Raw genomic sequence first — 26,583 nt, forward strand, 5'->3', positions numbered from 1 at the left:
GAGGGGCAGCATTAGGCCTTTAGTATAGATCACTGCAGCAGAAGAGAGGCCTCTTTCCACGAGTGTTACAGGGAAGGGAAGTGGGATTTTTTTGGGGGGTTCAGACAGTATTCTTCATGCGTGTGCTTCTCCCTATGCAATTACAGGGGATCTCAACGACGAAGATTCTTACTCTCGGTAAATTTTAAAGATCAAGCGGAAGCCGTGCTATTCTGAACAAAAACAAGCTAGTGTGGTTTATTTTATGTGCTAGATTGTTATTTTCCTCATTCTGTGGCAGATTGGGCTGCTCAGCTAGCTGGGAGAGAAGGCTGGAGAAGGAAACATGTCTTCTGAATCTTTTTGTCTGGCTGCTAAAGCTAGATTTGACTCCAAATGGTTGAAGACAGACTTACAGGTAAGGATTTATATAGTTGTATTGGATTGTGTCCTTTCAAGTACAGATGAGGATGCTTTTAGTCTAAATTCCTGACAAACTGAATACTGCAGCACTGCTCTTGAGATAAATGTATCGTAGCTTTTTTATTATGGTAATTTAAAACTGATCTTGAAGAAACACTTGTCTTATTCTGAGCTACAAATAGATCTGTGTTGTCAGTCCACTCCCTTCTGCTTAGAAACAGGCTGGACTTACATACGTATATTATCTTTGCAGAGCGTCAGCACACATCTGAGTGTGTAGCAGTACTGTTAGAACTATAAATTCATAATGTAGGCTGTTCCTGAAGTTCTTACCTGCATATGGGTAGCAGCTTTAAAGCACAAGAGAAGTAAAGTGAAAGGTGATGGAAATCTAGCCTACAGTTTGAAGAATTCAAATTAGCTTTTACTGCAGTTGTTTGTATAGTGGGTATAGGCATCCTTTAACTTTTGCCCTTTTTTAAGGTAGTGAAATTTTTGTTGAAGGTATGTGATTGAAGTGGTTGAAAGGTGCTGGTGTTTAGCGAAAGTTTCCTTATCTTAGAAGATAACCTGTTCATTTATCAAAGTTGCATGATACAGGGATCAGGGTGCTAACATGTTTTCCCAGTTGGCATTTGAAAGTGAAGTGGAAAATGTAGAGAAGTAGAGTGATTCAAGTCAAATGCTTGTTTCAGATGAGATTGGTAATGAGAGTAAGGCCTTGTCAGTCTTGCTACTCCCAGATGTTGCATACAGATGCCTTACTTTGAGTAACGTTTCTAAGTTCCTGATCAAAACTCTGAAATTCTTGGGGTGGGCCAACCAGTGTTAATCCTTTGTTGCAGATTACTACTAATAAAAAAATTTAAAAATTGCATCCTGACCAACTTTACCCCAAATAACTTGCTGATAGCCTGAATGGTTGAATTCCGCTGTTCTTGTGGTTAGACATGGATTTTTCCCTAGCAGTTGTGATTCAAAAGCAGTATTGTGCATCAGACAAGCTAAATTGGAATCAGAAGTGACAAATATAGCCTTTGAGTTTACATTATTTAGCAGGTCATGTGTATAAAGGCAGTGAAATGACAGGGCTTGCTCTTGATGTGGCTAGATTAGTTCTATTTTCATCTTTTATTCTTAACCAAAGTAAAAGTTATGATCTGAAGTTAGGTGTTTTGGCTAATGTGCTATATGCACATAGTAGTAAACAATTTGAGAATAAGCATATTAAGAAATATGCTTTCTTGTAGGCGGGCTTCTAGGTTACAAATAAGTTACTTCAATTAGTAAAATAGAGGAGAATTAGAGGAGAATTAGTAAAATAGAGGAGAATTTTTTCTGAAAGTGGCAGTCTTTTGTAACAGCTGCTGACTATACATTGCCTGTTTTTCTTTGGTATTATTTGGGGTGAAAATTGTGACTGTTATGTGACATGTTAGATTTTTCCTCTCATTTGTAGTGCCTTCTACATCCCTTTTTTTCATGTGAACTTTTGACAAGAGGGTTCCGGTTGTCAGCCAAACTTTGAAGGTTGTTTTCAGCTGAGTGTGTGTAAATGCAATGAAATACTTTTGCTTTATGAGAATGTGTATTTAATGTGTTCTAGTAATTATTTTTAATAATAAAAGTCTTGATTTGTGACAAATGTCTATGAATAAGCTCTCTTTTATTAAGAATATTAACAAGTTAGACTGTAATTGCTAAGGTACTCCCTTTGTTTTCTTTCAGTCATGCTGTAGTCAAAATAATGAGATTAATGAAATAAGAGAACAGTAATCACTTGTGATCTGCTGGACACAAACATCACTCCTTTGGAATCTGAAGGATACCCAGGCCTCCTGGGTATAATACAATTTTATTATTAGGTTTGCTGGTGTTGGTATTACAGAGGTCCTCAACACAGAACTCTTACCTGGATCTGTGTCTCCAATATTTTTTAAAATGTACATTCTTAAATTGCTCCTTTTTAATGCATTGGATGGCAAATGTCTTCTGTCAAGTGAAGGGAATTTAGGCTCTGGGGAATTTATTTATTGCATGATAGACTATTTTAGCTACCGGTTAACTAGCTCTCTGTGAAATTTCTTTGTAGGGATAAATATTGTCTTAGTCCTTTAAGTTCTGTGTGTACTGAATATGCTGATTTCCTACTGTGAATGTTTTTACCAGCTAACCGTAGAAAGGCCTTGTTGGTGTTCAAGAGAGTATCAACAGGAAATGAAAAGATGAGCATAGTACCTAAGAGAGGTTTGAAGAAAGATACTAATTTATCTGAATGAATCAAGCTAACTATAAATTATTGTTTGGAATTAGACTCCAAAACTCTTCACTTTGCAGTTACTTTTCACAGTGCAGCAGTCTCAAAAGCAGGTAGATGAAAGTCCTTGGAAAAATAGAATTATACCAGGGAATTCTTACTTTAGGAGACATGCAGAGATAAACTAGTCTTTAAAACTAAATTTTGGTGTTGGTGTTTGTTTGGTTCTTTGCTGCTGCAAAATCTGAGGAATATAGCTAGAATTAGAAGTGAATTTTTGTTTCAATTTTTTGTTGCTATTGCCAGAGAGTTTGCTCTTTAGAACTCAGGAGTATAGCAATTGCTGCAGGTGTAAGCTAGTGAAATCTTCAGATCTCTCTGAAAATAATCAGATTTTTTTTTTTTTGCTTTAGCTCAAGACAATGTAGCATTAATGTAATACAGGCTATTATCATACAATGTGCATTAATAAGTCTATAATATAGTGGTATTAATAAGAAAAGAATGATAAGTGAATTTTAGTGTGGATTATGTTTAATCACCTGTGTGTGTCACTGTTGCAGCTGGCATTCAGGCCAAATTTAAATGTTCTTATTCAGTTTTGGGATGTTACTGTAGAAGAGACAAAGCCAGTGTGATGTAGCATATTATTACTGTTCCTACGAGAATTATCAAACACACAAGCCCTTTTGTAACAGCAGTGAGCCTTTAGCCTGCAGGATTAACTGAAGTATTGTGAAATGTTAATGGAACTGTTATCTTAACAATATATTTTTTTGCTTACACTAATTCATCTGCAACTGACCAGTATTATTATAGGAAGCCAAAATGCTCTGCAAAGATCCAAGTGTACCCCATAACTATTCCATGTCTGTTTACTAACTTTGTAATTACTGTCTTATAGTAGGCAGTTGTAAATCATACACTTATAATTTGGACTGATTATAAAAATATATAATTAAACCTCCATTGTCCTGGTGGATCAAAATTAAGATATTCTTCGTTGGCTGAAAAAAAAACCCACAAACTGTTACAGCAAGTGAAAAATCAGGATAATTCAGCTCTCTATGAGATAATATCAGTAGTACAATATGTAATATTTTTTCACATTGCATATACCAATAATACATGTATAACACCATCATTAAAATAAGAATCCTGTGAAGTTAAAAAACAGATGTATTTTAGTGTAGGCCACTTGTTTGTGGATCATGTTTAACATAGTTGTTAGGTTGGTGTGTCACCTAAATTTCCAATTCTTTAATTTTTTTCTTTTTTAAAGTTTAAATTGATGCATTTAAAAACAACCACCTATTTATGTCTATTACTAGTAGAAACCATCACATTTATAGCAAAGTCTGTGTGTAATGGGAGGTTTGTGTTTTAATGGCTGTTTCTAAGGAAGACATTTTTAATTTTTATAAAGTATAAAAAATGTACAAATGGAAGGGAAGATGGACATCGTTTGCTTAATCTTAGATACTCAGTTTGGTGAATCAAACAGTGCTTAAAATAATTATGATTAAATAGATGTACTGTGCTACTAATTTAGAACCTTATGCAGAGAACTTTAATTAGTGATGGCTGAATAATGAAAAACTAGAATTGCTGTCAGCTAATGGGATGCCTATGTGTGTATGTTTTAATGGTGTTTAATTAGCTTGATCATTCTGGATTCTGTGGAGAAATATTGTGCTTAAAAGCAGGGGTTAGAGGTGAAAAACTCGTGTTTTCCTGTAATGCAGAAAAAAAAACTTCAGGCAACTGTCAAGGAAGGTGCAAGAACTTTCTGAAGAGGAATACGATGCATTATAATCAATTCTCATTGAGTTCATGGTTGGCTGGCTATTGCTGTCATCTTCTCTTGCCACAGTGATGAGAGGGAGCTTTTTAAAATTAAAGTCACCTCTAAGAGTTTCACTGGACTGAAATCTTTTAATCTTGTCTTCAAAGCTACATTCAGGATTTTGGGTTTTGAGAAAATCCCACTCTTCTAGCATCTAAGACTTTGCATGGAAGAAGATAATCTAACTAAATGATGTCACTAACTATTAAAAAAAGTTAGTGAAAGCTGCTTTTTAATTTTGTTCATTTTCCTCTTCTTTTTTTTTCTGATTTAAAAAAAATGAAGAGCTGACCTGGAAGTTCAAGCAAACTGCAAATAAAAACTCCTGCATTTTTAAAGGAAGTGAAATTTGCAACAGAGTTGGGGGTTGGGTTTTTTTTTTGCCATCCCTCCAAAATAAGTGGTTTCCAGAGACAGGGGTGAGGACCATGTGTGGAGTGTTAGGTTAGAGAAGTTAAATTAAGTGTCTTTGCAAGTGTTTCTGGCTCAAACAGAATTACTGTCCTGCAGATGGAGAAACTTAGAGGATGGTATTTTTTGTGTATGACCATTAACTGTTGATTTAACTTCTGTTACAGATGGAAGGCTGGGGGGACATTTCTAGCTTAACCTCAAATCTGTAGAAGTAATGTGGGGCTACTTTTCTTTCTTTGCTATCAGAGCTTTAGAGTGGTGTGTTTGCATATAATGATGCTTCCCTGTGCTTTGCATAGGTGTGATAAGCAGCTGTGGTTTCAGGGCATGCTTCAGTGAGGAAGGAAGGAAGCTGGGACAAAGGAGGACTGGAGATGACAACAATGTAAAAAGGAAATACAAATTGAATGGATTCAAAAATGTGAAACAACAGAGAGACTTGTGAAAGGACTGTTCAATGATTTTTTTCAGCCCAGTAACAGTGAAGAAAAAGTTTTTAAAAAAAATCTGTTTCTGAAGGGAAATATTTTTTTTAGTGTAATCTTTAAAATACAGCCAATGGCTAATGCAGAAATAACTGCGTGGAAGGACATATTCACCCCCCCTTCACTCCCCTGGCAATTTTGAGGTGAAGATTATTTAAGTAGTTTACATTTAAAATCCATATTGATGTTTTGTCATCAGGAAGCCACTTGAATTTCCAGGGCAGTTACATAATCAGGAATACTACCTGAAGCAGTCCAATCAGTCCTCGTCCTTCTGTGCCATTTCATTTTTGTTGAGCTTGAGCTCACTTGTATGCAGGCTTCTATACTTTCTGCAACAAAGGTTATGAAACCACATCAAGACCCTGATCTGCTGTGCCACATGGAGTAAGCTAGCTGACTTTAGAACAAAGTCGCAGCTGCTGGTTATTCTTTAAATAACTTATTAAAAGTGAAATTGTAGGGATGCTTTGAGAATTTTCAGAAGCTTATTTAGTTATGCTTGCAAGATTTAGTTTTCTTGAAATGTAAGGAAATGTTAATGCCAGTGCCTTATTTTCTAGAGTTGCTGGGGGTGGACAGAAATTTCACTGCCAGCCCTGCTGGAGGATGGCAGCAGCATATGACAGCAAACAAACTACAGAGCCCTTCAACTTACTGTACCAGACAGAATAAATTACAGTTGAAATGTTGCAGCCACTGTTCTGAGGGCAGCTGCTGGATGCATGCAGATTGCATGATTCCTCACCTGACTGATTACATGCTGTGTAGAGCAAAACAATAACATTCAATATGTGCCACGAACAACATCCTCATGTTGGTGCCCTATGATTGGAACATGCTGCAGGAGCCACCTCCTTGACATGCTTGCACCTCTTACTGGGAAGAGATTTTAGCTTATGTATGTGGTTGGATTTTATTGGTTAAGTGATTGTTAACAAAGAGTATAAAAAACAGCCACTCTGAGCTATAAGGTGGCTTGTGGGGTTTAGGGCTACTAGGGATTTGTTCTGTTAGTTAGCTACTTCTTCTGGTCAGGGCTTTGGTTTAGGGATGCTGCTAGGGATATACAGGAGACTTCTGTTAAGGGCTACTTCACCTATTAAGGGCTTCTGTGACTTCTGCTGTAAGTGGGATTCTAAGACTCTGTAATGCTAGGGATTCTGGGAGGACTTCTGAGATTCTCTGCATTTCTGGAATCTTGTTGCTATACAGCAATGAGTTTTGTGCCTTCATTCATCTCCCAATGGCACCTCATTATAAGGGGTTGACAACTACATTCTGCTTCCCCAGACCAGGGAAGTGATGTTTAACTGCAGATATAAGACTAGCAAAAGATTAGAATGAGGGGTGCCCAGTTTACAGTACAGTAGGAGTTGACTTTGAAGTCAGAAACAAGACACCAAATGTGTCTTGTCTTACACTGCACCATTGATTGCCTTGTGAAATTTCTTTGAAACACTCAGTGGAAGAAGAGGAGTATTTTTGAAGAAGAGTCATACTTTTTGGAAAATGAAACCAAAGAGAGAAGATTGCCAAATTTATTCTGAACAAAGTTCTAGTTCTTCTGTTTCAGCACTTGTGTATGTTGGTAGATGCCTTGCAAATGACTGGATGCAAAAAGTATCGATGGGAAGAAAAGGAAAAAGTAGCATGTGCCTGTGGTGGCTAAGATAGTCTTAAAACACTGCAGAAAGAAAGAAAAGCAGAATTGTATATCCAATGCAGATATTTGACTTTTCTACCATACTGTTATCTTCACCTGCTGGTTTACCAGAATCTCAAATGGTTGCGATTGGAAGGGGTCTCTGGAGGTCATCTAGTTCAATGAACCTCCTGCTCAAGCAGGGTCACCTAAAGCCAGTTGGCCAGGACCATGTCTAAATGTCTTTTGTGTGGCTCCCAAGTATGGAGACTCCACAACCTCCCTGGACAACCTGTGCCAATGCTTGGTCACCCTCACAGTGAAAAACTCTTTCCTGTTGTTCAGAGGGAACCTCCTGTGCTTTAGTTTGTGCCCACTGATCAAAGCCTGGCTCCATCTTCTCTACTCCTTCCCTTGAGATATACATTGACGACTTTCCCTCCTGAGCCTTCTCAAGGCTAAACAGTCCCAACTGTCTCACCCTTTTCTCATAGGTGAGTTCCAGTCTCTTACTCATCTTTGTGACCCTTCATAAAACTCTCTCCAGGATGTCCATGTCTCTTTTTCTACTGGGAAGTGCAAATCCAGACCCAGTATACTATGTGTGGCCTCTCCAGTGCTGAGTGGAGGGCAGGGATCACCTTACTTGACCTTCTGGCCATGCTTCTCCTAAGGCAGCTCAGGATGCCCATTAACCTTCACAGCAAGGGCATGTTGCTGCCTCACATTCAACTTGGTGGCCACCAGGACCCTCTGGTTCTTTCTGCAGAGCTACTTTTCAGCTGGGTAGGCCTTAGCATGTATTGGTTTCTGGGGTTGTTCCTTCCCTGGTGCAGGACTTTGCACTTCCTCTTGCTGAACTTTGTGAGTTTCTTTTTAGCCTATTTCTCCAGTCTGTCAGCATCTCTCTGGATCACAGCATGACCCTCTGGCATATTTGCCACTCCTTTCTGTTAAGTGAAATATTTCTCTGAAGGGAATTGTGAAGCTTCTACTATGGATGTAGAATTTTTGTATCATGAAAATGCTTAAAAATTACTTAAATTTGTAATTTTTCTTTCACTTTTAGCTATCATTGTGGCAATTTGCTGTTTAATATGTCTACTGAATGTTGAGTAGATTAATAGTGAACTTGTTACTGTTGGAATTGAGCTGCCCTCTGTTATGCCAGATGGATTGGTTGTAAATACTGCTTCTTAATTGTCCTTTCAGTTGGTTGATTTGTTTATGGCTACAAAAATAGTGCAGTGTTCTTTTACATCTCCTTTTCCCCTTCCCCCAACACATACACCACTAACAAAATGTGAACTGCAACCTGAATAAAAGCAAAATTGTTTATCTGAAGGCTGTTTATGGCATGAACTTCCGCGTGAGGTATTTGGAAGAGGGGGAGATTTCTGATCTTGGTGGTTCCTCTCTATCTTTAGGCAACATACCAGGAAAATTACTTTGATAAGAATTTGAATGCCAAACCCAAGGCGGAAGAAATTCTGTTTACTTTTTCAGGTTTTAGTTGCTTGGCAGGTTTGGGTGAACTTTTGTGCCATGTGAAAGGCTTAGAGGTTAAAGTGGAGAAAACAACTCTTCATTTTTACTTCACAGCAATGTTTACAAAAGTAGTAAGTTTTATGAAATAGAACAGTGCTGCGTTGTGAGGGACCTTGAATTCAAAGCCTGTAGGCCTTTATTTTGTAACCTTACAAACTGGGAGAATCATTTTCCATCCCAAAGTGATCTGAGAATGTAAACCAAAATGTGTGAAAAGACAGCTTATCAGTCAAAAAACGTGAAAAACGTATTAAGCAACCTATATGAAGGGTTGCCTCAGTGCCATTTTACAAGCTTGTATTTTAGTATAGCATTCAGCAGGTGAATGTCTATTTACTTAGATGTTTCAAAAATTTTCTATCACATATGAACGAAAACCTTAAACCAGTTATGTTTAGTTATTTGTTTGCAAGAAAAAAAAAAAGAAAAATAAGTCCCCCAGTAAAGTATGTGGCCGTTTCTACCGAAGGAAAAAGTGAACACCCTTTATTTTAAAAATCAATAGTGAATGGTTAGATTCTTTTTTGTCGTCGAAATGTAACTTTACTTCAGTCTATTCTAATTAAAAAAATAAATAAATTCAGCCAGATGCAAAGCTTTTGGCAAAACACAGTATCCCTGCAAAAGGTACAGAGAACAGGGGCTCTACTTTTCAGTGTAGTGTGATCACAGTGTCATTCTAGTGCTGCACAGTTCAGAAATCACAGATAAATTAAAAAACTTCTAGCTCACACTATGTGATTCTTTTCCCTCTTATCCCCCTGAGATCAGGAAATAAAGTGACACGTACAATGTGTCAGCTTATGTTTTGTACTGAAACAAATGATTAAAATCATTAATACGTGTTAAAGTCAATTTGTGAAACATGCATTATGAAGTCAAGAAACTCCGATGGTAATTGAGTATGTTAACAGCGGTGTCAAAACATGCAACTCGCCTTTAATTCTTCATGTTAACTGACATTAGCTAGATCAGCAAATTAGTATCTTGCTGGTGGTTGTGGCTCTTGTAAACTATAATCTTTAATCCTTAAAATATCTTTAGGAAATAGATAAAAATAAAATACAAGTGGGCTTCTGTGTATAATGACAAATATTTTACAGCAGTTGTGTAAGCAGCATCTTTGTATTGCTCCTCATTTAAAAGAATTTGGATTTGAATCCAAGTTATATAACACAAAGAGGCTTCTGAATAAGCTTCAGCAGGCTTTTTTTTTGTTCCCAGTCTCCACTGCACCACTTTGATATGCTAAAGGTGTTCAGTTTTTCAGTGGACTCCTTCCTCCCTTAAGCTATACAGTTGTAACTCATACCCTGGTTATTATGGAATTCACTTGGAATGTTGACACCTCTTTCTATGAAGTAGAGAATAGTATCAGTAGAAGACAAGTTACCCTGATTGCTTGGATTCTTCAGGGGAGATAAAATTCACTTGCAAGCTGACCTGGGCTGAGGCTGAGTTAGCTCCTTGCCTTTTGCACAGGCACAGATGGTTTTAGTCTTGGTCTGTTCCATAATCTGGTTCAGCAGATGATCACAAGTGAATTATCCTGCATGCAAGACGAGGCACTGTAGCAGCTGGAAGGAAGAGGGAGGGCTGCGAGAGATGCTTTGCACAGCAGGACCAATTTAAACTGATTAAATATGCTTATGAGTCTGTGCCTTGATGTCACGTGTTCTACCTGAGCCCCCAGCTCCTAAGTTGCTGATTTGGAAAGGCAGCTGTATTGATTTTCTTCATGCTTCTCTACTTGGTGACTTGATGCTACTTGACTGACTTAAGGGGTTCCTGAAGGACAAAAAGGACACACCGCCCCATGCCCCGATTAGCGCATGATGTCATCTTGAATGTGTGGATAGTTCTGAGGTGACCAAACCCATGCTTTTAGATCAGAATTTTGCACTGGAAAAAAGTTCATTGTGCTGTATTTGATCCTGTCTAAAAATTACTGTTTTGTACTTGTAGTTTGAAAATAGCATAGAGAATTGGAGATCTTGAAGATCATTTAAATCCCTATCATATACACACAGAGTGAATATGCTGATGAAGTAATACATGTATTTTGTTCTATAAAAACTTGATGTATTTCAAGTGCTAGCTTGGATTGGCTTGAGAGAAAATTGTTATGTGTAACTATGTATAACATATATTTTTCTTTTTTAATAGCTTGCATTTACAAGAGATGGACTATGTGGCTTGTGGAATGAAATGGTAAAAGATGGAGAGATTGTATATCCTGGAACAGAGTTAATGCAAAGCGGTGAACTACCTCCAAGAAAAGGTATTGATTTGTAATTATTTTTTTTTCATTCATTTGTTCATCATAATGAAAATGGAATTAAAATTTCAGTGTCGTGGAACTTTCATTTGCAGGTGGTATGTTTTGAACTAAATACAGTTGGAACTGATTTCTTTGGAGTGTACAGAAAGCTCATGTCTAAGCCTTCAAATGAAGGCTTATGTCTCTTCCAGCCTTTTGAAATTAAACCTCACAACTGAACATGAGAGAGGTTTGGCAGTGTCCTTTTGTATGGTATGCTTGAATTGTTGTTTGGTTTTTTTTTTTTAAAGGAAGTGGACTGAGGGAATGGAGTAAAGCAGATAATGCTATTTCTCATTTTGTTTACATAGTCTTCTTAAGGTAACTAAAAGGTCAGCTAAAAATTGTCCACCATCTGACTGAGAATGTAGGGCTTTGCTTTTGCCATTTTTTTCTTCCTTTTTCCCGGCCTTCAGTGTACCTGAGAGCAGTTCAAACACTGAATCCTGCATACAGAGTAATGCATCTATTTAGAGAGATTACTTTGGTGGAAGTGCATTTTGTTTCACAATGGGCTGTGCCAAAATGGAGTGATTCAGCTCTTGCTTTCTTACCTTTTTGTTTTGGTTGTAGTGTTCTTTTAACTCCTTATTGAATAGAAGATTAAACTAACTTGCCTGAAATGGGCTCCCCAGATGGTCAGATAAGTTTTTTCAGTAGTGCATGTGACCCCAAATAAGTGAGGTCATGTCTAGGAGAAAGGTGGAAATCCTGTCTTTGGTAGTAATGACCTTCTCTTACTTCCTGTACTGTTGGATAGACATGACATTTCAAACCAGTAATGCTCAGTTCCTTACGGAGGTAGATCACGGGTACCAAAAAAAATTGTCTTTAAAAATTGGGAATGGAGAAGGAAGTCTTTTTCACTAGAAAAAGACTATTTATACTGGAAAGAAGCTATAAAAATAGTTTAGGTTTTGAGCGGCTAGTGCTATACTAAGGGTGTTGATCTCCCAAGTAACTAGTGATAGGATGAGTGGAAGTAGGCTTAAGTTGTGCCAGGGGAGGTTAATTTGGATATTTGGAAGAATTTATTTACTGAGAGAGAGTGAAGCATTGCAACAGGTTACCCATGGAGGTGGTGGAGTTACCATGCCTGAAGGTGTTCAAGAAGAGTGTAGATGAGGTACTTCAGGATCTGCTTTAGTGGTCATGGTTGTTGGGTTAGGGTTGGACTTGATGATCTTAAGCATAATTTCCAGCCTTAATGATTTGATGATTCTATGATTCCATAACCATTTCAGAGTTAGAAACCTTTTTTTGGTCCCGTTTCTGCTGCTGGCTGTTTTGAATGTTACTGTTCACACTGGACAAAATTACAGTTGATATTACCAGAAAGGCTACTACAACAGCTGCTTATGAAATAGAGGTAGTGTAGTATTTTTTCTTATGGTTGGATGAGTTCCTGAATATTACTAAAAGATGTCATAAACTTGATGAAGAGAAGGGAAGGGTTATCTCCTGAATGAACTGTGGTAAATGCTTCCACTTTCACTGGTGGCTTATGACAGAGGTGTAGCGATGGTATAATGATTCAACACACTGCTTTTGCATAGCAGAAAGATAGCAAACACTTGTAATAATAACAAAGACAACATATTAAATAGATGCTTTGCAAAGTTTCTTTTCTTGTGCTGGACATGCATTAACAAAACCACAGAATCACAGAATGTTAGGGGTTGGAAGTGACTTCCAGACATTATTGAGTCCAGCCCTGCTACACAGCAGGATCACCTAGGGCAGGCCACACAGGAATGCATTCAGCTGGGTTTTGAATGTCTCCAGGGGAGGAGACTCCACAACTCTCTGGGCAGCCTGTTCCAGTGCTCTACCACCTTCACTGTAAAGGAGTGTCTCCTTGTGTTGAGGTGGAACCTCCTGTGTTCTAGCTTATACCCATTATTCCTTGTCCTATCACTGGGCACCATCATTTTTAGGGTTGTAACTGCTGGGTTTTGACAAAGGCTATTCTTCCAATATCTTTGTAGCATAAAGATATAGATTTATTTTTTTTTGTCAGTTAACAGTGCTATGGTGCTTTCAGTGATTCTGAGAAAGCTTATAGAAAGATAACATAGTATAAATGGGTTTGTTTTTTTGGGAATCATTGAAATACCAACAGGAAAATGCAACTTATATGATTCAAAAATTTAGAGAGGAGTGTAAAGTGAAAAACCAGAAGTGCTAGGCAAGTCAATCACCTGTGACTTCAGATATTCCTCCACAGTTGGGACACTTATTCATAGTGATATAAAGGTGGTTGGTTGGTTGGTGGTTTGTTGTTTGTTTGTTTTAATGCTGCCTGGCTGGCTATACTCATGACTTTGAAAGATCAAAAGTTATGAAGTGTTAAAGGCCATAGGAGGCTGTTACTTAAAACCCCAGAAATTCCAATGGTTTACTGTAGAAATAAGGCATTTATTTTACCTTAAAATATCAGTGGGTTAAGCTGTAATGAGACTTGATAGCTTGTTTTTATCTGTGATGTTCTGGTTTTATTTTGTGTTTTGTTGTGTTAAAACAAGACTGACACTTGTTTCAAGTACTGTACTGTGGTGTGTTGACTGTACCTAGCTGCACACCTAGCTTCTCACTTGCTGCCCCTCCTCAACAGGATAGATGGATAAAATAAAGTGGCAAAGCTTCTGGGTCAAGATGAGGCTGGGGAGATAACTTATCAGTTATTGTCATGGGCAAAACAGACTTGACTCGGAAAATTACAGAATCAACAAGGTTAGAAAACACCTCGGAGATCATCAAGTCCAACCTATCACCCCGCATCTCATGACTAACTAAATCATGGCTTCAAGTGGCCACGTCCAATCCTTTTTTGAACACCTCTAGGGACGGTGACTGCACCACCTCCCTGGTCAGCCCATTCCAATGTCCAATAACTCTTTCTGTGAAGAACTTTCTCCTCAAATTTAATTTGTTGCCAATTAAGGTAGAGTTGGGTAATGAGTAACAAAGATTAACAATTAAAACAACACATTCCCCTCTGCCTTCCATTTGGAGGGGTTAAGTGTATATATTGTGTAGCAGAAATCGAATCTGTGCCTTTTCATGACTGGAGTGTCAATGTTCTTCTACATAGGTGCTTCTAAAACATCTAATTTTTTGAAAAGCTGCAGTAATTTAGAAGTCTAAATATAGTTTTTCTGGCTCTTAACTATTAAAATTCATGCATGAATTCTCTTGCAGTGAAGCTAGCCTTCATAAATGCCATTATGCTGGCCTGAAGGATTGGTAAAATATAACCATCTTGCTTACGAGACTTGAGCTTTGAGAAGAAAAAGCTAATTAAGGCTATTTCTGTTCACTGTCAACCAGACTGTATTTCATTCCATTAGACTGTTTTGAATCATGGCACCAGAAAAACTGGTGGTCAGTTTGCATCTCTGAACTTGCAGCTTAAAATTAGTTTAATGAAATCAAAGTCTAGGGTGTTTGTCTGTTTAGTTGGTAGTTACATTTTGCATAAAGGATCTACAAATGTAATATAAAAGCAATATATTAAAATATTAATTTCAGACTCCAGATTTTGCTGCTAAATTGACTAATTTGGTGATAAACAACAGAGTGCTGCAACTAGTCTCTTTGTATTTGGTCTGTTTTAAGAAGTTTTGCTTTACACTTGTCCTTTTTAACTCTTCTGCTTCACTGGTGCTCGAGCTCTCTTGTGATGCTGACTGAGCTGCTCAGAAGAGGCACTTCATTTTTTCCAGTGGATATCAGCAGTGGCAACAGATGGGAATAATATGTTACTGATAGTGAAAAGCATTCCTTTTCCTTTTCTCTCTAGAAGAAATATGCAAGTAGTGTATTTTTTTTTTCTTCTAACATTTGGTTAGGAGTAACCTCTTTTGTTTCTTCTTCATGGCACTTTCAGAGAAACATACTTGATAAATGCCTTCACCAGAATGTGTTTGCATGTATCCAAGTATCATCTGAGGACACAGCTGTGACAGTAGTGATGTCCATATACAGGTGCACTTGCAGCCTGGCTTGTACTTAAAAGATGATCAGGCTGCCCTCAGGAAATTTGGATAAAGTTAGTATCTTGTATAGTGGAAGCTGTATACTGAAAAGAATAAAAAATATTCAGTAATGCTATTCTTACTAAATTGTCGTTAGAGAACATTATTGTACATTTTCAAGACATATAATCATTGACTACTCAGGTCTTCTTTTTTGTGGGTTGGTTTCTTCATTTTTTTAAACTTTCATTTCTCAAACTTCTGTGTAGGTGGGAATTTCAGTTTCAATTAGCTATTCTAGGTTCTGGGGCAAAAATATAAAATTGTCAGCTTCATGTCTCTGTCTTGCCTTTGGTAAACATTTTGGGCTTCCTCTTCTCTCTATATTCCCTCCTTCCTGAAAGTTGGACCCATGTCAGCCTAGTTCTGTTGAACCCACAAACGTCATTTGGTGTTGCAGCTGCGAATAAATAATGCCACAAGCAATTCCAGAGAGGCTGGCAGAAACCAAACCTGGCCAGTGCACCGAAACTGTTATAAGCAGGCTGCACAAGAGCATTTCTAAGTTTCTTGTGAGAGTTGTTTTATTAAAAAAGATAGAAGCAAGCAAGCAGCAGGGAAAAAAGAAATGGTGATGTGCCGGGCTGCAGAGACTTCCCCCTACAGATACCTGCCAAAAAGCATCTCACAAATACTATCTTTTCTTTATATAGCTGCATCATCTTCATATGCATGCTTATGCTTAATAGAAGGCAGGGATATGATAATAAGTTCTAGCAACTGCTTGGACTTCTTGAGCATGAGTCTTCCTTGTAGTAGGGGTCTCAGATGAGGCAGGGGAGGTCTTTCTCCTGTATCCTTTGAATAACTTGTCTTCTCACACAGGCACAGCTGCAGCACAGGACTTAACCTAAGGTAAACATTCTGCGATCTTGAGAAAGTTGCCATAAGGCTTCTTGTTAAAGTCAAAACAGTCTGAACATTTACCTTGTGTTCTCAAAACAAACCAACTGCCACTACCCACCCTGAATACTGCATTCTGTAACACAAATCACAAACCACTACTGCATTTATAACACTTACAATAAAAGCAGTATGTGGGAATTGGTTATGATGGCTACTGTTCAGACCACAGATGTAACAAATCATAGTAGCAAGCAGGCCCAGAGCCTCCTTTCTTACTTGTGTAAGAAGGAACTTGTTAAGAGTGAGAAGTGCCTTGTTCCTCTTCCTCTTTTCCCCCAGCCCAGCTTTATTGGGTGTACCCAATGGCTCAGTCATTCAGTGCTTAGTTGTGGATTATTGGAGTCTCTGTGCAGGACAGTGGAAGGTCTGTAATTGCTGTTGGACAGTTTGATTCTAAGTGTAAAATGCTTTATTGATATTTAACAGATAATTGAAAGAATGTATTTTAAAAAACAGTATGTCAGGGAAGAAAAGAAACTGTTTCTGATTGGGATTAGGAGATAAGAATCTTCTGTCCTCTGGACTTGGACACCTGGAAAGCTTGTAAACATGGTTTGCAAATAGTTAGGCATGGATCCTTCCTGCACAAATAGCTATCAGTTGAAGTTTACATATGCACATATATAGATAAAATACAAACTCTTTAACAGAAAACACAGTACAGTATTGTGTATTACAGCTGAAATACTTCCTGGATCTGGGACTACCAAATACTATTTTAGAGTGGTGGTAAAATGCAGCCTTTGCCTACAGCACACTCCTTAATTTTTTTCCTTGTCAGTGACAACATCTGTTGGGAAACTGTTCCAACTGTTCTAAATTGGCATTTAAGAGCAGTACAAGATCATACTGCAATAGCTGCTGGAAGTGACTATTCAGTGTCAGTTATTTTCTTCATTGAATGTAATATCTAAGTTCCACCTTTAGTTGCTTCCTTTTTACCCTCTGTTTATACTGGACTAGGTTATTGCTGTGCAAGATAGAGCACATATGGTGAGCCACTGCAGTTTGGTTTGGGGGCTAGCTTCTAACTGAGGATGACTACTTTGGTTGCTCACTTTTGACTGGTTAATTGTACCTGCCTCAGCTTGGAGGCTTAAGGTTGTAAACCAAAACATATTTAAGAGAATGTTATTTCAAGGAAATGTTACACAGTTGTAACCATGTTGATTTTCATTCCAGTCCATGTCTGCCATTCTCAGGAGTCCAGGACCCTGACTGGAACTATTTAGCAAAATGAACATTTGCCTCTCTTTTTTTCCAGTGCCCCAATAAGGACTTGCATTAACACAGCTTCAGACATTTAAAACAACTAAATGGCTTAATTGTCCAAAGAGAGAGATAGAACAGGTTTGGAGTTGTCAATGATAAAGTCACTGGCTGCAAGATGATCTCAGGTTAATAAATCCTGTGTAATATCTGACACAGTTGGAGACACAAACCTTTGCAGTAGCTCTAATGTAACAGAAGTATAGCAAAAGTTAAGATGTATATTGAGGGTGCAGATGTCCCTGTCTTGGGTGGAGGAAAAGGAGCACAGCTTGTGACTGTCCTCATCCCTGTCTTTCCCTCCTAATTGCTGCTGCTGGCCACACTGCACCCACCCACTGGTGCTGGTATCAGTACCCCTTCTTTTTCTCATTATACAACCAGAAAAAAAGAAGGAAAAAAGAAAAGACTACTTCTTATGGATTTGTGTGTTTAGGTTGTTTTTATGCAGTACAAAGCTTAATTCCCACCTGGCCTAGGACCTTCTGGATTTCCTGTAAGGAGCTGGGCAAAATAACGAAGTCATCCTTTGCCAAGGATTTGTTAAAAGGCATAGCAAGTTGTCTTACAGTTGCCCTTGAAATGTAGTATCTTGGCATGACACTAACACCTTTCTACTCACTAACTGAAGTCACAGACCCTGTGGAGTGAGCTTCTGGATGTGTGAATGGAGAAGCCGTGAGACTATGGTGTTACTGTGGGAATATTCTGAACTACTGCGACTACTAAATGGGGTCTTTAGTCACTGATTTTAACTTTATAATGAAAATTGTGGCTTTAATAGTATTTGCTTGTGCCTTGGACGTGTATTATTGTGCTGTGGACTGCTGTACTGTCCACACTGTTTTTTCCTTTTCTCAAGTGACTTTGCTATTCCTTTCCTAGCTGACAATCTCAGCTGCAGTGTGCACACTGTAGTTATTTTCCCTTCTTTCCTGTTCTCCTTCAGTCTTATTCATGGAATGGTTTGGGTTGAGAAGATAATCTAGTTCCACCCTCCCTGGCATTGGCAGGGACACCCTTCACTAGACAAGATTGCTCAAGGCCTCATCCAACCTAGTATTGAACACCTCCAGGGAGGGAGTAACCTGTTCAATGTCTTACCACCCTTGCTGTAAAGAATTTTGTTCTAATATCTAGTCTAAATCTATGCTCCTTAAGCATCAGTCCATTTCCTCTTGTCCTATCACAACAAAGCCTTGTAAAAAGTCCCTCCCCAGCTTTCTTGTAGGTCCCTTTCAGGTACTGGAAGGTTGCTATAAGGTCTCCCTGGACCCTTCTTTTCTCCAAGCTGAACAGTCCCAGCTCTCATAGCCTATCCCCATAGCAGAGGTGCTGTAGCCCTCTGTTTATCATCTTTGTGACCCTCCCCTGGACCTGCTCCAGCAGTTCAATGTTCTTATGCTAGGGGCTCTAGAACTGAATGCAGTACTCCAGGTCAGGTGTCATGAGAGCAGAGTAGAGAGGGAGAATCATTTCCCTTGTCCTTCGGATCACACTTCTTTGGATGCAGCCCAGGACACGATTGGCCTTCTGAGCTGCAAACACACATTGCTGGCCCATATTTAGGTTTTCATCAGCTGACACCTCCAAGTCCTCCTCGAGACTGTTCTCAAGCCACTCTTTCCCCAGCCTATATTTATACTTGGGATTGCCCCAACCCAGGTGTAGGACCTTGCACTTGGCCTTGTTAAGCCAAGTGAGGTTGGCGTGGGCCCAGCTCTCAAGCATGTCTGAGTCCTTCTGGATGGCATCCCTTCCTTCCAGCGTGTCAGCTGCACCACACAGCTTGGTGTCATCAGCAAACTTGCTGCGGGTGCACTCAATTGCACTGTCCATGCTGCTGACAAAAGTGTTAAGCAGCACCGGTCCCAGTACCAACCCCTGAGGGATGCCACTCATCACTGGTCTCCATTTGGACACCGAGCCATCAAATGCAACTCTGAGTGCAGCTATCCAGCCAGTTCTTATCCCATGAGTGGTCCACCCCTCAAGTCCATGCTTTTGCAGTGTTGTTAACAGGACGTTGTGTGGGACAGTGTCAAATGCTTTACACAAGCCTCATCTACTGTTTCCTGAGCACTGGTGTGTGTATAGCTTAGGAACCACTTGCTTTAATTTAAAACTTGAGTAATTAAGACACCTTTGAAAGTCTTATTTTAGGAGGTGCTGTGCTGTCTACAGTATAACATAGAAGGCAATCACAGATACAGTTACAAGATTGTGCATTCACATTTCTTTTTCAGGCCAAATAGAAAGAATAGTTGAATGTTTTTGTACATTGTGATAGATGTGTGTATGTTCTGATGTATGTTCTGAGGTAATGAGAGCCTTTGATCTCCAAGAGGAGTAATGCAGAGTCTCAGGGCAGGCTGTAGTCAGATGTGCTGTGGCTGGCTGCAGCTGTAAACTGCTGCTTTATTATTGGCTTCTGAGGTATGCTGGTACAAATGCGCATGTTTTGGATATGGGGCCTGAGATAAGAGAACAAAGTTCTCGTGCTTGTCTGGCTTGTGGCTGTGAGATTTTGGTGGGGAGTCTCTGTAGACTAGGCGGGCAGGTAGAAATGGAGACTAGTTATTTTTAAGAGCCTGGTGGAAATGTCTGGAGCTAAATTCTTCATGGCTAAGTTTCAAATGCTGGACTTCAGGAATTTTTTGGGATATTTTTAGAGGTGAGGAAAGGAGTTGCCAGTCTGGCCCTTAATTGCAAGGCAGTCTTGTGCATTGAACTGACTGGAAGTATGGATATGGAGCTCCAAATTCCCTTCCAGCTGTCTAGTTCTACTGTGTTTAGAAAATTGGGACTTTGATGCAGCCTTTGATTAGAGGGAGAAGTGACTAACGTCCGTGTTACGGCTTTATGAAAGTAATCTGAAAAGGACTGTAATGTTATTTTGCTTCTTGTGCTGAAAGTGGTGGTATTATTTTCATTACTTGCTAGTAATTACTAAGATGCTAGATATGTTACAAGTGTTGAAATACTGCTGCATAAAATTAGTGTAAATGCCAATATATAGCTCTCCTTGATTTTTGAAATTGAGGCAATTACTATGTCTCTCTCTTTCCCCTCTTCCACCCCACCCCCCTTTTTTTTTTTCCTGTGGTGGAAATGGAATATGAAAATGAGTAAATACTACAGAAATGAAGATAGTTGGGAGCAAAATCTGACTTACAGTGCATCCTTTGTTATATTAAAGGTTCATTCGCCCCAGGAGGTTACAGCAATGATGTTTGGATTCTAATGTCAAAATTACAAAATGTAACATGAGACCTAGCACCTTTGACAGTAAATGTGGTAAAATGCTAATTCTGTGCTTTTATTGACAGACATTATTGCTCTAAACTTGTAGACTGGGTGTTTCAGCTTTTCGTTTCTAATCTAGAACTGAATTCAAGGATGAATCAGTTTAACTGGTCTTTTCTGTTTGTTTTCCCTTTTTTACTTTAGATGATAGCACTGAATGCCAAACTGCATCAAAGAAAGAAGAACAAAATGACAAAGAAAAGAAAGATGAAGAAGAGACTCCTCTGCCCACCTACAGGGCCAAATCGATTGTGGAAAGTTGGGTGTGGGGAAAACAACCAGGTATTAAGAGCTGTTTTGGTCATTCTCACTTACCCACTATGTATTCTATATTGATCTGTACTTTTGTAGCGTCAGGAAGTAATTGGATCAAATGTACTTGCTGACAGATGCATTTGTTGGGTTAGTGGAATAAACTGGATAAGTGCTTAACTGTGATTGAAGTTAAACTTTTACTGTAATTGCATTTAATTAGACTCGTGACTTGAAGAGTCAATTTGCACCTTTTATGTTGCTTGAAGGAATGATAAACTGACTTGGATCAAATGCAGTGATACCGTGAGATGTTACGATGTCTTCAAAATACTTAGTTGCAGATGTTAAAAAGACTTTGCTTAGTTTCTGAAGCTAGAATTTTCTGCTGGCAGTAAAGGTTTAACAGGTGATTTTTCTTTGCAATTTCTTTGCCTGACAGAGGGAATTGTAAGAGGAAGGTTGAAATGGTTAGTTAACTGTCTGTCCTGAATTTTGCTGACGGTAAGCTCACCTATGATGGCAGTAGGAAAGTTGGTTTTCTATTAGCATCTTCATGTATAACTCTGTGTTTCTTGGTTTTTTTTAATATTGAAGCCAGTTGAAATTCATGGCTGTTGTTACTGTAGAACAGCAATTTGCTGTATAAAATTGTCAATGTTTAAAAATACCAGATCAGAAAAACCTTCACTTCAGCGGTTTGTTCTGTAGTTCTGGTGCATGATATTCTCTGGTTCAGATGTTGGCATGTACAAACTTCAGAGACCTCTGTTGTAGCCCTTTTCCTTTCCCCTCATGCAGAAAAGCTAGATCTCTGGGGAAAGTATTGTCTTTTCAGCACCAGAATCTGCATCTGTGTAGCCCCCTTTGCTGGGGAATCTGTTTATTTCAGTAGAGTCACAGGTCAGCTGCCAATCTGTTGCCCTCTGCTCTGTGCTTGCTCTCCTTTCTTAAGGCTGAGAGGACAGATGGATGTGCAGTCACTCTAGTAGTGGGGCAGAGTTTTGCAGTGTAGGAGGAATGAAAAGAGTTTCCACTACAGTGAAAGGAGTGAGAATTGAATTCATTGAAGAGATGTAAGATGAGGGTCATATTTAAGTTTGCCCTCCAATTATTTCTTAAAAATGGGGGGGGAAAAAAAAAGAAAAAGAAAAAAGAAAAAAGTTGGTTTTATAAATAAAAATGCAAGGTATGTGCATTTGGTTTTTTCAGAAAGAAATAACTTGCTATCTTATATTTATTTTGAGTGCTTAAATATAGTGTTCTTTATTGGTACGCATATGGATACTTACTCTTGAAATAGCTTATGAAGGTCAGTAGGCCGTGTGACATTCCTCCTTCCTTGGGCTGAGAGATTTTTGAGAGTGCACAAAAAATTCTGTTGATAAATTGTGTTGAGGATCATTAATGTTTGTCCTCCTCCAGGCCCACACTTGTTTCGTAATCCTGGCACAAATTCAGAGAAGCAGAATGCTTTCTTTAGTTGTAATTTATGCTGAGATCACTGCTCTGCCAGAACAGGGCAAAGAGGTCATAGCTTTTTCTTTTTTTAATTTTAGAATGGTGGTCTTATGACAAGACCTGTATGAAATATGTATGGTAGTAATAAATACATGGGTAGATCATTATTTGACTTTAAGATGTATATCCTTTTCTCTTGTATTTTAGTATTTAATTCATGTTCAGCTCTTTATTGATTCATTTATAGTCTACTTTGTGCTGAGTGTTTCTTTAAGACATCTTCCTCCCGTCTTGTTCTTATTAGGCTGTGTGTTCATTTACCAGTTCTGATTCTTTCTAAAAATCTTCTTTTACTAGTTCCATCAGTTTTCTTTTCTGAAACTATATGGGTTTTATCATATTGAGTGATCTGGTCAGAAATAGAGTTGTTCAGCCCTGGATATAGGGAGAAAAAGTGGTTGTTCAAAATCTACAGAAAATAGAGCAGTATTTTATTTCCTTGGGCTTCCTTTCTTAGTGATGATGTTCTTGAGGCTGACTATGCTGAGTCTAAAAAAAGGACAGTCTAGTCTAGTGTCCTGACAGCAACAGCATAAATAGCAGTAGCCAAGTGAATAATAAGGTCCTGTGTTTATGACACATAAGTTGTAGCCAGAATATACATTGAGCCAGATGTGGTGGTATAGGGTTATGTGAATGTATATTTAGGGTCCCCACCCCTGTTTTGCTTTGCTGGAACATATGTGTGCTTTTTCCCCCCATTAATGTGTCCAGTCTCTTTTGAACATTCTGAACTTTTAGCATGCACAACTATATGTAGTAGCAAGGAGCTTTGTAATTCAGCTGTTTATTGCATGACTATTCTATCAGAGGACTCCTCCTAGTCTTTGACTTGATTTTGACTTCTGTGGTTTTCATTTAATGCCCTCTTGTTCTTAACATTGAAAGAGCCAGCAAGTCATTGTTGCTTACTTTACTTCTCCAGCACTGATGGGATGGGTTTTGTGTGTTTTAAGAATTCTGTCACTCCCCAGTTGTATCCTTCTCTCACTGAAGATCTTACTTCATGCAACTTCTTTGCATACAGAAGCTGTTCTAAACAGTTTTTCCTCTCTCTCTTTTTCGCTCCCACTCCCTCCCTCGCTCCCGCCCCCTCCCTAGCTCGCCCTCTCTCTTTTTTTCTTTCCTCTCCTTTTTTTTTTCTTCTTCTTTTCTTTCCTTGCCCTGTATTTTCATGCCAGGGAAGGTGGCTTGGGAACTGTATATATACTGCTTCAGTTGTGGTTACCTCATGCGTTTCAAAAAGTCTATCTTGATACCCTGTTTTTCCAGCTGCTGTTACACAGTTGTCATGACCTGATCTCAGAGGAAGGCTTTGCAGGAGACTCTTTAGTGATACCTAGATAATGAGTGAGACAGGCTGACACCAAAGTCATTGGGAATTTATTGATTACAAGAATGATTGGCAGTTTGCTGATTACACGTTTGTGCAGATCAATTTGATCATACGGTGGTTCATAAGGCAGGAAAGGCAATTTATGTGCCAGAGAGAGCATGTGAGAGATTGAGTAAGAGAGAGGAGTGAGGTGAGATCAGGGGTGAAAAGTATCGCCACTCTTGAGTTCCAGCAGTGTCCCATGTGGCTGATGTCTTACTGGTAGTGGGTGCACTCCAATGGTTCATGGTGCTGCCTTTTCTTCCAGAATTTCCCTTTATTCCCTGCCTAGGGGTGGTTGGTAGAGGTGTTCCCACAGCAGAGCAGGTTGCATGCCACCTCTGTGATAGTGCAGGCATGTTGGGACCCCAGTTTAGGTGAGTCATTCTTGGGGTACCTGTGCATACTGGTGTGGTGGTTGTGAAATGGTGAGCACCCCCAATATTCCTTGTGATGGCTACTTCACCTTTGTTTGTACAGGCTCAGTTGCAAAGCAGCTATCTTGAGTTGGCACAGGTGTGGGTATCCAGCAGTGTCTGAACTGCATAGGTGCTTGAATACAAAGAAAGGGGAGTGTAGAAGCAGTCTGTTGGAGGCAAACTTCTGTGGTAGCAGAGGAACTGTTTGTCTGAGCCAAACTTCTGTGGCAACAGAGATTCCACAGCAGCAGACCAATTTCTTTGTGATCTGCTCTACTGTAGTGCCAAGATCTCATTCTTGAATGTAAGGTTGTTTGGAGACGCTTTAACAGGAAAACCTGGGATTTTGTCTCCCTTGCTTATCAGTGCATATCTACTGTTTTATTGCTCACTTGACAGCCAACTGCAGAAAGTATGCAGGCACTGTCTTTACTGATGTAGTACCAACAGTCCTAATGACCTAAATACTTGTCTAATTTCCACACAGTTCATGCATATATGGAATCTACCCATGCAGAGGAATCCACACGAATGTCTGTGGGACTTGCTACTGTTGTTGTTCCTAGGTGTATACTGGCTGCTTGTTTGTATTCCTGGATGCATTCCATACGTGTCTTGATCAGTATTAAGGGTTCTAGCCCTTAGGATTTAATATATATCACCATTGGGTGTTTAGAAATGTCTTCAACGACCATGACTTTGTAGATGTAAAGTCAGAGAGATTTGAGTTTTTTGACATCATCCAAAAGTGCAGCTTTCCTTCTAGATGAATCCTGGGTTTTTATATTCTTTTTTTTTCTTTCTTTCTTTTAGTTGGTTGTATGTGGTTTTTTTGGTTGTTTTTTTGTTTATGGGTTTTTTTTGTTGATTTGTTTATTTAAACCTAGGGAAAATCCCTGGCTAAATCTCTCTCAAAGCTTAAAATTGTATAGCTCATGTTGTGACTATAGTTTTTTTATTTAATACCACTTGAGGTCAGGTAATTTGTATTTCTTTAATAAACTAGAAATTCCTCAACTGTTGTAAAAACTTAAACTGTTAAATATCTTGTAATTCAAATTCACTGTAATCTATTCTTATTTCATGTGTTTAAGATACTGAATATTGCTTACAAAGTTAGTTCAAATTCATCTTAATTGCAGTCTGACTAGAAAATGGTACTTTCTACATCAAAGTTTTAGGAGCAGTGCTACTATTCTGTTTCCCCTGTGGGACAAAAAGTAAATGAGGAAATAATGCAAATATCACTAAATGAATAAGCAATATACAGTTGAAATGGGAATATGGTTTTCTCGTGTAGTGAGATCTGGTTTATGTTAGCAGTGAATTAAGCTATTGTTGTTAAATCAGTGTCATGATGTAGCAATTCTAGGGTTTCCGTGTGAGTGAGACCTTGTTTACAGACAGTGCTGCCTCTTGTTTTTCTGATATTACTATAGCTGATTTCACTAAGAAGTGCTTTAGTGGCAATACCTAATGGAACAGGCTAAAATTACCCATGAGATTTTGTTGAGATATATGTCACAATGAACAGCAGTCGAATCTCTCTGCTTGTTTTGTGAGAGCTATCACAATGCAGAGCTTTCATTATGTAAGGGCTATTAGTTACATGATTAAATCTAAATTTGTACTGTGTACAAAAGTGATTAAAAGCAGCCATGGCATTGAAAAACTGTTTTTCATCTCCTTTATAGTCACATTTTCTACTTCAAAGATGTTTCTTGATCAGTATTTTTAAGTTTAGATTTAGACGTGCTGATAGAAGAAGGGTTCAATCAAAGGATGAAATTTGACCTCCTCTGCTTTACATTTCTCAGAGCTCCTTCATCTCTGTTTTTACTTTCTTGGAACAGATTTTAACTTGCCTCCTTTCCCCTCGTCCCCCAACTTGAAAGCTATTGTCTAGCTCCAAGTATTTTTACACACACAGGAGTCTCAGTTCTTGCTATTTTGAGCATGAGTTTCAACAAGTTTTGCTCACAGTTTAAAACCCAGCCACATAATGAGATGCATTCTGAATGTGCATGCAACTATTCATTATTTCTCCTGCTGAATACTAATAAGATGAGGTCTGCTAATGGTCATCTTTTGAACAGGGTAGCAGACAGAAGGAAGCTAAATGCCATTTAGGAATTACATTCTTTGTTGGTATAAAATAATTTTGGAACATGTTTAGCTGTATTTCTGAAGGAAATGATGTGTACATGATAACATTTTATATTTCCCCTGTAACAGTTGAATCCTCTCATTCTGTGGCAAAGATTTGCAGGATCATTAGATGCCTGTTAAGCCAAGTGCATTGTCTGTCTGGCTTTTGTTTGATGGAAATACCATGAAGTAGAAGGGGAGAAAGGAGACAAAATATAAAAATCTCTAGGAAATTAGAGCACATTAGTTCTGCTGCTGACAGGAATGTGGGCTCATTATAACAGTAAATTCTTGCCAAATGCTATTTGAATTTTTAAATCTGAAGTCTCTCTGTACTAAAGCTTGTGACTCAACCAAAGTCCTTGTAACTTTTTCAGTTTGATTTTGGAATTTTTAAGGTATTTTATTTACCAGTTAGAAGCATGTGGTGCTC

At 38.6% G+C, this 26,583-nt stretch overlaps 1 protein-coding gene across 1 annotated transcript in view; it reads left to right on the top strand.

Moving 5' to 3' along the window:
* Positions 1–280: 280 nt before the first annotated feature.
* Positions 281–26,583, top strand: part of HERC2 (HECT and RLD domain containing E3 ubiquitin protein ligase 2) — a 118,901-nt gene continuing 92,598 nt past the window's right edge. Inside the window, exons 1-3 of the mRNA XM_009905424.2 lie at positions 281–397; positions 10,764–10,878; positions 20,580–20,717. Of these exons, the coding sequence (XP_009903726.2) occupies positions 326–397; positions 10,764–10,878; positions 20,580–20,717 (325 nt within the window). The 5' untranslated portion in view covers positions 281–325. The remainder of the gene's footprint in view (positions 398–10,763; positions 10,879–20,579; positions 20,718–26,583) is intronic.

This window comes from Dryobates pubescens, chromosome 10 (assembly GCF_014839835.1).
Source record: "Dryobates pubescens isolate bDryPub1 chromosome 10, bDryPub1.pri, whole genome shotgun sequence".
NCBI lineage: Eukaryota > Metazoa > Chordata > Aves > Piciformes > Picidae > Dryobates > Dryobates pubescens.